This window comes from Rattus norvegicus, chromosome 19, assembly GCF_036323735.1.
Source record: "Rattus norvegicus strain BN/NHsdMcwi chromosome 19, GRCr8, whole genome shotgun sequence".
Classification (NCBI taxonomy): Eukaryota; Metazoa; Chordata; class Mammalia; order Rodentia; family Muridae; genus Rattus; species Rattus norvegicus.
In genome coordinates this window covers 40497519-40511323 of record NC_086037.1, presented here as the reverse complement: position 1 = coordinate 40511323, position 13805 = coordinate 40497519, and the positions used below count along the sequence as shown (strand labels likewise).

General features: G+C 52.8%; 1 protein-coding gene across 13 annotated transcripts in view; it reads left to right on the top strand.

Moving 5' to 3' along the window:
- The window catches only part of Cacna1a (calcium voltage-gated channel subunit alpha1 A), a 299251-nt gene that overhangs the window by 213487 nt on the left and 71959 nt on the right, over window positions 1-13805 (top strand). For all 13 annotated transcript variants that reach the window (NM_012918.5, XM_063277790.1, XM_063277793.1 and 10 more), the window contains 6 exon segments: window positions 55-172; window positions 300-367; window positions 3713-3819; window positions 5610-6284; window positions 11037-11482; window positions 12790-12928. In NM_012918.5, coding sequence (NP_037050.3) covers window positions 55-172; window positions 300-367; window positions 3713-3819; window positions 5610-6284; window positions 11037-11482; window positions 12790-12928 — 1553 coding nt within the window.

Genomic DNA, 13805 nt, shown 5'->3' with positions numbered 1-13805 from the left:
GGCGGACGTTGTGGCTGAGAGGGGCTTGGCTGTGTGTTTGTCCCTGTCTTTCAGATCCTGACTGGCGAGGATTGGAATGAGGTCATGTATGATGGGATCAAGTCTCAGGGGGGCGTGCAGGGCGGCATGGTGTTCTCCATCTACTTCATCGTCCTCACCCTCTTCGGGAACTGTATCCTTCGTGGGGGCCAGGGACAGACTGGGTGTGGGTGGAGCAGACGGGACCCAAATGCCCAGGCTCTGTCAGCTCCATCAGGCCGTGAGTTTCCATCCGCTGCTTTCCCTGACTCGACATGCAGACACCCTGCTGAACGTGTTCTTGGCTATCGCGGTGGACAACCTGGCCAACGCCCAGGAACTCACCAAGGTGGAGGGCACAGTAACCACCTGCTCATGGCAGATCATGACAGCAGGGTTTGGAGGAATGTGGGGGCTGGGTCAGGGCTCTTGCTGGGGATGGGAGCACTGGGCACCTCTCCTGGAGCCGAGCCATCCCTGATCAAGACAGTCTGTAGCCCAGAAGGGGAAGGACGGTAAAGTTGCTACTGAGAATAGATATTCAGCTGCACCCAAAGGCTTGAGGAATAAGGAGTTCCGGGATAATGGGCACTGCCACCAGCCAAAGGACCCACAAGGAGTGACTTGGTAGGGCCTCTGGCAGAGCTGAAGCTAGCAAGGCTCAGCCACAGTGACGAGGGATGCCTCCCCTTCGCTCTCCTTCTGACTTCCACACGGAGCATGTCATGGGATAGTCGATAGGAGGCTACAGACAAGATGCACAGAGGTTACCTGGTTGGGAGGACAGCATGGGCCTGAGGGTTTGTGGTCCCTTCCACATGTGGCCCTGTGCTGAGGAACTAAACAAGAGGAAATGCCCTCGGGCTGGTCTTCCAAGGAACAACAGTAAGGAACTGTGGTGCTTCAGGTGCCGGGCTCTATCTAATCTAGTCTCCCTTTGGAGAAGGGGAAACTGAGGGTCAGAAAAGTCAAAATCTATTGCCAGATGGTATTGGCAGCCACAGCCACTACTTAAAGCGTCATGCAGTGGGTGTGGTGGTGCAGGACTGTGAGCACAGAGCTGAGATAGGATGGTTGCAAGTTCAAGACCCGTGCTACACAGCAAGAACCTGCCTTCCCTCAAAACAGCGCACACGCACACACACACACACTCTCACATCCTCCCTCCACATGTGGGGAAACTGAGGCCAGGGAGGGTAGATGCATGTACCAGACACCAGGAACTACAGGAGCAAAGATGGAACCCTACAAAGGGCAGAGGAGAAGAGATGGGGCGGGGACTCGGGCAGGAAAGCCACTGGATGAGAGGAAGCCGGGTTTTCATTCCTACTCAGTGACGCCAAATTATCTGTGGGCAAACTGGCATCACACGCCCCTCAGGGCAGCCTCCAGCATCCTAACTGTCCTCAGGTCCGTGTCAGTCAGGCCTGGGGGAGGTAACCTTGCTTTCAGCAAAGCAGCTGGCGCCCCCTGGTGGCGACAGTCTGTAAGCAGAGCAGCCAGGTTACCTATGCACTATGCAAAGAAAACAGGACAGGGTGACGCTGAGTGGGGGCTTTGTGCTCAGAGATGGGTGTCTGCCCGGGAGAGGAAAACATAAAGAAACTGCACTTTGTACAAGCTTGAGGTGTCAGGGACAGAGACCATCGCCCTGGAGCCCCTCCCCATGCTCCAGCTTCACAGTGCTGTCCCCAAGTGCCTCAGAACCCAAGACTAGAAGGCTACAGGGGTAGGGACTGCCAACCTTCCATCTGTTGGCCCTGGCAGGAGGGAGGGAGAATTTCCCGGCCCCACCTCCAGCAGGGAAAAGCGGAAGTCTCCCACCCCAGGCACAAAGCCAAGAGTGCAGCCACCATGAATCTGGCTGGCATGTGTCACCACAGGCGGATCCAGCCAGGAGCTCATCCAAGATACAGGAGGCTGGCACAGAAAGACAGGCCAGTTACACTCCACAGTGAAGGCAGCCATCCCCCTGCAGACCCCAGCTTTCCCCTTCATCCATGGTACACACGATTCACACCACTGTAATCCCCAAGTGAGGGAAGGGACTTGTCTGAGGTCCAGGTTAGATACCATACCTCATCCTGTAATCATGGAATGAGTACATACAGTGAGCACAGCCCTGGCTACAGTGAACAAGACAGACAACAGTCCCTGCCCTGGGGAGACAGGGATTCAGGTTGTAGAGGCAGGCCAGAAATCAAGACACATTTTTAAAACCAGTTTGTTAGACGGTGCTGAAGGAAATAGTGCAGTGAGACGAGTCAGGGAGTCCTGGAAGTTTGGTCATGAAGAAGAGGAACAGAGAAGTTGAGAGACTTACTGTAGGTCACACAGCAGTAAGTGGTTGATGCTGGGATTTTAACCCTAGCTGACTGAAACTTGTGGTTTTCTCCACTGCATACAAGACAAACCGGAATGTGCTTCACACCCTCCGAGCAGCCTGTAGAAAATGCAGATTCCGGAGGCAACCCTAGGTCTGAGGTGCTGCCAGGGGCCTAGAAACCTGCGTTTCCAGTGTTGCTGAGGCCAATGTCCCAACGACCTGGTTCTGAAAGATGCCAGACACAGTGCCCGGCATCAGGGAGCCCTGTCTCCTTGTCACTGACAGTGTTTAAGGTGCAGGTTACTTCTGTGCCAGGAGAGCTGAGAAAATGGGGGCAGTCACCCTACAAAGACCCCCATTGCTCCTTATTGCTGGGTTTGTTTTTTTCTGTTCCCTCATTTTTTCTTTGTTTTCCCAATGATGAGTTTTAAACCTTTCTTTTTTTTTTTTTTCTTTTTTTTTTCGGAGCTGGGGACCGAACCCAGGGCCTTGTGCTTGCTAGGCAAGCGCTCTACCGCTGAGCTAAATCCCCAACCCCCAATGATGAGTTTTTCTTTCTTTCATTTCTTTTTTTTTTAATTAAGACAGAGTTTTACTTTGTAGTTCTAGCTGGCCTGGAACTCACTATGTAGACCAGGCTAGCCTCAAATTCACAGAGAACTGCCTGCCTCTGCCTCCTGAGTATTAGGATTAGGGGCTAATTCGCCACCTGCACCACCACACTGGGCAATTGAGGGCTTTTCTGAGACATAGCTAAATGACTTCAAGTTCCCAACCATCTAGGCCATGAAGCCCATAAGCCCACCCCTCTCTCCTGGTCTTCCCACAGTTGGGGCTGAGGATAGACCTTATAGATCCCAGACTGCCTATGGGCTGTCGACAGTGTGGTACAGTGGCTCTGCCACTGGGGCTGCCCAGTGTCTAAGGGGACAGATTCTGAGCACGTAAACAATTTGAAAGCACAGAACACCTACAGACACGGGACTGGGGGTGCAGTTCAGTGACAGAGCTCTGTTCCAGCTGGCACAAACCTGAAACAAAGTTGGGGGAACAGAGGTGGGGGAGCCAGGCATGCTCTTATGTGCCTGTTATTCCAGCACTGGGGAGGCTGGGCTGAGACCATCTCAAGTTCCAAACCAGCTTGGACTACAAAGGTTAGTGAGCTGTCGAGCCAACCTGGCCACAAGGGAATGGCAGTATACTTCACCACCCAGCCTGACTGGGGACCTTGGTTCTAATTGGTGAAGGTCCAGGCTGAGCTTAACTTCTCAGTACCTCATGTTTGCCCCTGGCTGGCAGCGAGGTGGACACCCCGCCTCCTCCCCGCCAGGCCCGTTCTTGTGAACAAGAATCCCACTTGCCTTCTAGGATGAACAAGAAGAGGAAGAGGCAGCCAATCAGAAACTGGCTCTACAGAAAGCCAAGGAGGTGGCAGAAGTGAGTCCCCTGTCTGCAGCCAACATGTCCATAGCTGTGTAAGTAGCCCCAAGCCTTGGTTGCCACCCAGGCAAGGATGTGGGGAGAGTTAGGGTGGCCCCTAACTGCTGAGCCTCTCGCCCCCTTTCTCTCCGTGAGTATTTAGTGAACACCTACTATGCGCCTGGTCCTGTCCTGACTGCCGGGAAGGCAGCATTCATGACTGGGAGGGGCACTTTTGTATAGCTGTTCAAATCAGAGAAAGGATGAATAGTAAGCAAGACAAGTAAGTAAATTATACCCCATGGAACCTCCAGGAAGCAGCCAGGAAGGGGTAGGGAGCTGAGGAGCATGAAACCTGCACCAGGCACTCGACCCACTCTGGAGACAGAGACAGGCAGATCTGTGGGAGTTCCAGACCCAACAGGTCCAGACTAGGGATAATGAGATCCTGCCTCCAGAAAACAAACTTGTTAGGAAAGGCCTTGCCTAAAAGGAAGCAAAACTCGAATGCATGAGAGAGGAGGCAAGGCTCTGAGGCAAGGGAGTTTCAGGAATAGGAAAGAGACTAGTGCGGCACGGAAAAAGAGGGTGAGGAGGCAGAGTTGGCTCCAAGAGTTGTTGCCCCCGATTAAGTTACAGCCAGAGAGAGTTCTTGAGCAGTGGAGTGTCAAGACCAGACTCAGATGCCCTCTGGTGATTCTCGTGGTAGTAGACTGTGGGGGCTGGGATCTTATATGTACTTGAAGGTCAGACTCAGGAACCTGGGCTAGCCCAGGCAAAAAAGAAGAGAACTGGGCAGGGTCATGGGTGCAGCTGGATTCAAGAGTGAACCAGAAGAGGAAGAGGCAGCCAATCAGAAACTGGCTCTACAGAAAGCCAAGGAGGTGGCAGAAGTGAGTCCCCTGATTCTAAGGGAAGAGCAGATACTTCGCCAGTGAATCAGAGGCAGTGGCCAAGGGGCGTGGCTATGGCACAGTAGGCTTCCCGATGGGCCAGTACTACCCAAAGGGCATGCGCAGCCAACTGCTTTCCTCCAGGGACGCCCATGACTCCCACCTGTACACTCCAGCCGCACACAGCCCAAAAGAAAAGGATCAGACATGACTTCATGTGCTGCCATTTAAATCATCTGCTTCTTCATTTGTTGGTTTGTTCATTCATTCATTCATTCTGGCACCGGGATTCATTTGTGGTAGGCAGGCAAGGCCTCCATCACTGAGCCACATACCCAGTCCCTCACCGGTAGAATCTAGGCTGGGGCTCTGCTAGCGAGACAATGGGAGCCTGTAGTGAGTCAGGATATCTTAACGATAACCCAAACCGCTCAGCACAAGGTGCTGGAGAAACAGAGAGACGAAGGAAGGTGCCAAGGGCCCAATATGCCCTTCAGAGGCAGGTTCTCCATCACCTAACTTCCTCCAAGTAGAACCCGCCTCCTAAAGTTCCTGCCACTTCGCATAAGTCCTTGTATCTATAAGCCCAACAATGGACCAGTCGCACACCTGTCCTCGTAGCAGTGGGGAAGCAGAGGTGTGAAACTGCCCTACACTGCAGTCCAAGAGAAAGGGCTGGTAATATGACTCCGTGGGTAAAGACTTGTGACACCAAGCTGTACAACCTGAATTCAGGCTCTTACGTAGTGAGAGGAGAGAACCGACTGCAGATAGTTGCCCTCTGACATTCACAAAGTTGCGGCGGCCACATGCAAACACATACATCAAAGTTATAAAAGTTGAAAGTACCCACTGGAGTTGGGGGATGGGGGGAGGGAGTAGTCGCAGCCCTCGTTATCTGACCACCATCACACCCATGACACTGCAAACAACCTCCCTTCCTTGCCTTGCAGGAAGGAACAGCAGAAGAACCAGAAGCCTGCCAAGTCGGTGTGGGAGCAGCGCACCAGCGAGATGCGCAAGCAGAACCTGCTGGCTAGCCGCGAGGCGCTGTACGGGGACGCGGCTGAGCGCTGGCCCACCACTTACGCGCGCCCGCTGCGGCCGGACGTGAAGACGCACTTGGACCGGCCGCTCGTGGTGGACCCGCAGGAGAACCGTAACAACAACACCAACAAGAGCCGTGCGCCAGAAGCGCTGCGCCAAACCGCGCGGCCCCGCGAGAGCGCGCGCGACCCCGACGCGCGGCGCGCCTGGCCCAGCAGCCCTGAGCGCGCCCCTGGACGAGAGGGCCCGTATGGCCGCGAGAGCGAGCCGCAACAGCGCGAGCACGCGCCACCCCGCGAGCACGTACCCTGGGACGCGGATCCTGAGCGCGCCAAGGCCGGGGACGCGCCCCGCCGCCACACGCACCGGCCTGTGGCCGAGGGCGAGCCTCGTCGCCACCGCGCGCGCCGCCGGCCCGGGGACGAACCGGACGACAGACCGGAGCGCAGGCCGCGTCCCCGCGACGCCACTAGGCCGGCCCGCGCTGCAGACGGCGAAGGCGATGATGGGGAGCGCAAGCGGCGACACCGACACGGGCCGCCGGCCCACGATGACAGGGAGCGCAGACACCGGCGCAGAAAGTGAGTGGGCTCCGGGAGGGAACTGGGTTCCCAGATGGACCTCCAGCTCACTCCAGACCGAGTTCTCCGTAGCTAGGGTGACAGTCACCAAACCAAGCATACCGGAAGTCATGGGGATGTACCCAGTAGCCATAGTCCTGATTAACAGATAGGGAAACAAATGCAATTCACTGCCGGGATGGATGTAGGGCCTCATTTTCTAAACAAGATTCTACAACAGAGCCAGCCCCTCACTGGGGGATTCTAGGTTGGCCCTCTACCACTGAACTACATCCCATCCCAACATTACATACTTTAAAAGTCTGGGCTATAGGACTAACGAATTGTGTGTCTTACGCGTACGCTAGGAAAAGCCTGGCGTCTCCATCAGCTTCGTATAGCTTTCTTTACCTGCTGCTTTCTCTTCAGTTAATGCACTCCTTGGCCTCAGTGTTCTCACCTGTATATTGGACCCCCCAAAATGGTGGAATCATTGCTGGAGTTAAAAAAGTAAACTCCGCCAAGGCTCTCGTGGGCACTGGTGCTAAAAAGCACTCGAGATTCAGCACCTGCAGCTGCCATCTTGCTGGTCCTTTGCCTACTCGATGGTGTCACTGGGGAGGTCTGAAAAGCCACTCTGCACCGAGGTGTCTTCCGTAACAGCACCAGTAGTGGCTTTCTCTTACTCTTTTCGTTACATTTTGCAGTGCTTCATGGAAGACCCTGGAGCGACTCTCCACAGAGAGGCCCAGGGACTTCTTTGTCGATAGAGTCGTCTATCTCCCTGTTACAAAATACTGTTCTCAAGCCTAGTGTGGCGTCACTCCCATGATCCTAGTACTTGGGAGGGGACAGGAGGATCTGGAATTAAGGGCCACCCTTGGCTACATAGCAAGTTTAAGACCATCCTGGCTACAATGAGAACCTGCCTTCAAATTATTATTATATTATTATTATTATTATTAATTATACGATCCCTTGATATACCTTTGTATTGTTATGAGTGTATCATCCCAGAGTTTTTGTTGTTGTTGTTGTTGTTGTTGTTGTTGTTTGTTTTGGTTTGTTTTTTTTTTTCAGTATGTACAAAACCTGACCTAGGCCTATGGGAGAGGGGCATTCGTTCAATCTGCAAGAGTCAGCTTTCTCCTTCCGCTGTGTGGGATCTGAGGTGTCAGGCCTAGGCAGCACAGCTTGTGACTGGGCAGGACATGAGGGCAGCCATGAGAATCTGTTCCTAACAAGAGCTGAGCAGTGCAGCTTCTGGGACCACACACTGAGTAGTGGGATTCTCAACCAGTGAGAGCTTAAACGGGGTCTGGTCATGTCAGCTGTATTTTAGCCCAGGCTGTGAAATCCAGCCAGTAAGCACAGGCAATGAGGGCCCTTACAGAGTGGTTGGAGTTTTTGAAAGTCTCTAAACGTTGAATGTCAGTCACACCGTGAGCAGAACCTGGTGCTGAAATACTCCTGCCTATCACTATCTAGCTGTGTGACTTTTAGACTGTCCCTGTACCTCTCTGGTCCTTAATTTATTCATCTGCAAATAGGGCGAACGATAGACTAAAACGTACAGGTTTGAGTGAATGACTACATATTAACTGTGTTGAGCGATGCCAAGCCAGCAGCAAGTACTCAGTAAATGTTAGCGTGGGTGGGATTAGTAGCAGCCCTAAGTTCAGCCATCCTTGGATGTCTTTAGGGGTCATCCTGAGGCCCTCTGGGCTCCAGACCATGCCCGGGTGGCTCGGAGTGCCTGAAGCAGTGCAGAGTCTGATCAGTATCACTCTGTGTCACTCTTTGCCTAAACAAATATTTAAAAAGTAGTGGACATTTAACCCACTAATAACCGTGGGCTCCCCACTACGGCCTGTGGCACCCACTGGGTTCACAGTACCAGGTCTGAGTTCCTTCCTGTGGAACAGCCCTCAAATCAGTAAGCAGTTGGTTATCCCCACATTAATGCAACTGTTGCTCCAGGGAGCACACCACTGTAGTCTGCAGGGACCAGCACTGGGTAAGACCATGGTACATTCTGGGGTCTGTGGTTGTTGTTGTTGTTGTTGGAGTTTTTGTTGGTTTTGTTACGGGTTTGTTGGGTTTTTTTGTTTTTTGTCTTTTCTGACACCGGTTTCCCTGTAGGCCTCAAACTCAGAGTTCCACCTGCCCCTGCCTCCAGAGTGCTCCACCACTGCCTAGCTAGATGCTCTGTATTTGTTAGGAAAGAGACAAAAGGGGACGGTCTATACATTTGGGGCCAATGCAATTTATTTGTTGGTTGGTTTTAATCGTTTCAGTCTTGGGGCTGGGGAGAGGCTCAGTACTTGAGCACTTCCTGCGTGCACAGGAAACTCAGGTTCAGTTCCCAGCACCCACATGGTGACTCACAACCTTCTGTACCTCCCGTTCCAGGGAACCTGAAGCTCTCTCATGGTCCCCTGGGATACCAGGCACCCACTGTCACACAGACATACATACATGCCCTAAGAGATAGACGTAAAATAAAAATAGTCTTAAAACATTATCCAGGCTGGGGATTTAGCTCAGCAGTAGAGCGCTTGCCTAGCAAGCGCAAGGCCCTGGGTTCGGTCCCCAGCTCCAAAAAAGAAAAAAAAATTATTCAGTCTATAATCAGTTCAGTCCATGGATACAGAATCTGTAATGTGAAACGGTGAATTATAGTAAGAGTTTATCAACTGTCCAGGCATACTCCCAGCACTCAGGAGGCAGAGGCAAGGGGATCTCTAAGTTTGAGATCAGTCTGCTCTTCATAGTGAGTTCCAGGACAGCCAGAGCTACATAGAGAGAGCTTGTCTCAAAAATAACAAAAAGACTTTATCAAGTGTTTTAGCATCGTGTGAGGACTCAGTAAGTGTACACAGACCATATTAACAATACCGAAGTCTCTCCTTGAAAGACATCAAAAGCCTTAGAGCTGGACACAGTGGCGCATGCCTAGAAACCTGCGCCCAGGAAGCTGAGGCAGGAGGATTGCTACAAGTTTGGAGCCAGCCTGGACTACAGAGTAAAGTGCTGTTGAAAAGATTCTGTTTTGAGGATCGTTTTGATTCTATTTCAGAGAGCTGGGAGCTCCCGTGAGCTCCTGCCTTTCTTTTCCCTCCCCGTGGGGTTATGCTCTGGCCACACGTATTTCATCCCCCGTGTGTTTCATTGTCTGGGATGTTGGCAGTGTCATCCCCAGTCCCATTTCCACACTCCCCTCTCTCTTCCCCTTTAAAACATGGATCTCCAGAACACTACTCCTGCACCGTGCACAGGTTGCTAGGCACCGGTTCCCCTATGCAGGGCAGCTGAACCTGGTGATACCCAAGGTGGCCAAAGTGAGGCACATGCCCCGAGTCCTGGTACAGACTTGTGAGCTGCCAAGCATCTGCCAGTCTGAGGACCATTCGCACCAACTGTGCAGCCTAGGTCCATCTGCATCTGTCACCATGGCAATCACTCCCCACTGGTACATGGAGAGGGTTGCTGCAGTTCACAGCTTCCTGGCTTACTTACTTTGCCTGTGTCGCAGAGAACTGTGAGCCTTTAACACATGGCCCCTCACACATTGCTCAACACCTCCATCCCATGCACCCCAAGTTGTTCACTGCTCGTTTCCTTTGCTGAGTGATGCTGAAGTTAAAGCTTTCTAGAGAAGACCAAATTCCAGTTCAGCCCCATCCAAACTGGTTCACATAGGACAAATGTCCTCTTCTCTGCCTCAGTTTCCTGTCCTGTTGAATGGAGTTGATCCTGTTTTCAGTCTCAGGTGCTTTGTTACTGCACGAAGTCTTAAGGGTACAGAAAGTGTGCAGTGAAGGGGGCTACTCTTATGGTCGCCGCCAAATAGTCTAGGACAGTCCCCTGGGTCTCAACTGAGTACACTCCAAGAGAGAAATCCATTGGGGGCTGGAAGTGGGACCCTGCATGAGACAAGCTTAATACAACCAGTCACCTCTCCTGGGTGCTATGGGACAGGGCCCAAATTCAGGTTTCTGTATCTTTTGAATCTTTCTTGAAGACACTTAAGGATTAAAATTAACTGGAATGTGTACTGGGTGTGTGGTTTCACACACCTTTTATCCCAGCACTTGGAAGGCATAGGCAGTTGGATCTCTGTGAGTCTGGGGCTAGCCTGATCTACATAATGAGTTCTAGGACACTTGAAGCTATATTGTAAGACTCTGTCCCAAAAGACAAAAACAAAAACAAAAAAACAAACAACAACAACAACAAACCAAGCCCAGTGGTGATGGTGCAGGCCTTTGGTCCTAATGCTTATGAGGCAGGGGCAGGCAGATCTCTGTGTTAGAGGCTAGCCTGGTGTACAGAGCAAGTTCCAGGATAGTCAGGGCTACACAGAGAAACTAGATTGATAGATAGATAGATTAACTGGAAATTTATGATTGAGCTTTGCATATTGGGCCAGCAAAAACATCCCCAGTAGTAGCAGGGGTGTGAGCTAGAATCCCCAGTTAGGAGAGCAGGTGTGTGTGGCTCAGTGTTAGAATTCTGCCGGGGTCCTCACCAGTTCACAGAAGGTGCTCCCTTTTATCTCATAACCGCTTGGCCTGCCTGGAGCAGTGCAGCACTCTGTGAAGTGTAGAGTCAGTAGTTATTTTTCCTTTCTTTTCAGGGCAGGTAAAACTTGGAGCCTCGAGGGTAGTAGAGCTGAGTAACGCAGCATGCCGTTCCTGCACTGTGCTGCAGCCCTGGGTGGGTTTCGGCCGCCCTACTGACCCTAATACTCTTCCACTTTGATCCTTTTAGAGAGAGCCAGGGCTCTGGGGTCCCCATGTCTGGTCCCAACCTGTCCACCACCAGGCCAATCCAGCAGGATCTGGGCCGCCAGGACCTGCCACTGGCTGAGGACCTGGACAACATGAAGAACAACAAGTTGGCCACCGGGGAGCCTGCCAGTCCCCACGACAGCCTGGGCCACAGTGGCCTTCCCCCTAGCCCTGCCAAGATCGGGAACAGCACCAACCCTGGTCCCGCCTTGGCCACCAATCCCCAGAATGCTGCCAGCCGCAGGACGCCCAACAACCCGGGCAACCCGTCCAACCCCGGCCCCCCCAAGACTCCCGAGAACAGCCTTATCGTCACCAACCCCAGCAGCACCCAGCCCAACTCAGCAAAGACTGCCAGGAAACCCGAGCACATGGCGGTGGAGATCCCCCCGGCCTGCCCGCCCCTCAACCACACTGTGGTCCAAGGTGAGGAGCTGCAGGGTTGCCTGGGCCATTTCTGCCATAGTCCAAGCTCACTGTGAGAGGAAGACCCTGTGGTAGCCTTCAGTGACGTTAGCCTGTGGCTGTTCTCTGCACCCTGCCTTCCCTCCACAGACCCCACACTGCCGTGATGGAGAACGAAATCCCCAAATGGGAAAGGGGGAGGGGGGCTGGACACAGCTCGAAAGGTTAGGTACACTGTTGCTGTCCAAGGCGTGTCGCACATCTGGAAACATCCTCTGTAATTGGTCCAGCGGCTCAGTAAGAACGGGAGGGGGCTGGGATCTGGCTCAGCTGGTACAGTATTTGTGCCTGGCACAAACTCCAGCACCACAGACAACCTTCAGTCAAGGTGGGTGGAGGCAGAAAGTTCACAAGTTCAAGGCCACCCTTAGCTACCTTCTGAATTTAAGGCCAGCCCAGACCCCATCTCTATTGTTAATAACGATGCTAGTGTCCTCCTCAGTTTTCCGCAGCGTCATCATTGCAGCACACACTAAAGAGCGTTGCCTGCTTTTTCTCACAGTAGTGGCAACCAGAGGTGTCACACACCAGTGTGGCCCTGTTTGGATCAGCCTTGCTTCTCTCGTCACCTGGGGCTTTGACCCCTAAAGACAGCATGGCATAGATTCCTGTAGGAAGCCAGTCAGATTTTGGCTCTGGGTTGTTATGTTTTGGGATAGCATCTGACTATGTAGCCCAGGCTGGCCTCAAACTGGAAGTGATCCTCCAGCCTCTTTTTCTCCTGTGCAAGGATTACCTGTGTGGGCTGCAGTGGCTGACTTCACAGCGGAGGGTCTGACAGTGCACTGCTATTCTGATGAGGAAATGGAGTCCCAAAGAGACTCAATCCACAAACAACCTACACAGAACCCAAGAGCCCGCCCAAAGGGGAGGAACCACAGTCGGGACTGGGTGCTCTCACAGGCCGCTGAGTTTTCTACTCTATGAACCAGGGCTGTGGGCAGCTGCCCCATGCAGGCCCCGGTAACATCAGAGAAGTCAAAGAGAACGGGGTCTCCATTACCCTAGAGTGCTTGCCCAGTTCAACACCAGCCCCACTGCTTCCCGGTTGTGTGACCTTAGATTAGCCACTTCCCTTCTCTGTGCCTGGATCCCCTCCTCTGTCAGGCAGATGTCGTGGGCACCAACCTCTCAGGGTCCAGTGATGCCTGGCATACGAGAAGCTTTTTCTCAAACGCCTTGTGCTTAGTGTCAGCTCCAGGTAGACCAGGAGCCCAGAGCCTTGTGGGAAATCATGGAGGAACTCGTGTTGGTTCTTGTCCCGACAGTAAACAAAAACGCCAACCCAGACCCACTGCCAAAGAAAGAGGAAGAGAAGAAGGAGGAAGAGGAGGCAGACCCCGGGGAGGATGGCCCAAAGCCCATGCCGCCCTACAGCTCCATGTTCATCCTCTCCACCACCAACCCGTGAGTACAGGAGGAGGAGTGGGGCCAACTTCTCTGCATGGAGGCGGGGTGTAGGGTGTATCGCCCCGGAGGAGGGTGGGGTGGGGCAAGGTAGAGCCCCCTCGTGGGGCGGAGGGGTGTATCGCCCCTGTGTGGGAGCGGGACAGACAGTGGGAAATAGATCCCTTCAGTACCAGCCTTCCAAAGCTGAAAACTAGTCCCCCTTGCTTCACTCACAGAAGATAAAAACTTGTCAATGCACTGCCCCAGAAAAGAGCATTGAGAGAAAACCACTGCCATGCCAGGAGAGGTGTCCTTTAGAAATGGCTGTCTTGTACAATACCCAACCTACACGACCTACACAACCATGTGACACAATTGTTTCTAACCATTGCCCCACAAGGTGCAGGCTCTGGAGTCCTGCACGGCAACGTTTTTCAGAAGTTCAACTTTGATTCTTTACTAAACGAATGTTTTAAGTGGCACCTAATGCTGGGTACCATTCTAAGTGCTTTATAAGTTTCTCAAACGCTTGAGAATAGCCCTTTAGCACCCTCTTAGCACAGGCACAGTGAGAATGGGTGAAGCTTGAGCTAGAACAGGCTGCTTGTAACAGCTCGGGTTTTGTCCGGGTGGACAGTACTGGAGATGAACCCTGGCTTTGCGCATGCCAGGCAGGCACTCCACCCACTAAGCCCCAGCCCCAGATGTTTTTCTGTTGTTGGTGATGATGGGATTTGAGTTTGGGTTTAATTTACCATTACTGCATGTATGTATGATGTGTGTTTGCCATGGCTCCCGTGTAGAAGTCAGAAGACCCCAGAGTCCTTCCCCTTCCATGTTCACGTGGGTTCAGGTGACTGAACACTGGGCACCAGGTTTGCAGGGCCAGCACCTT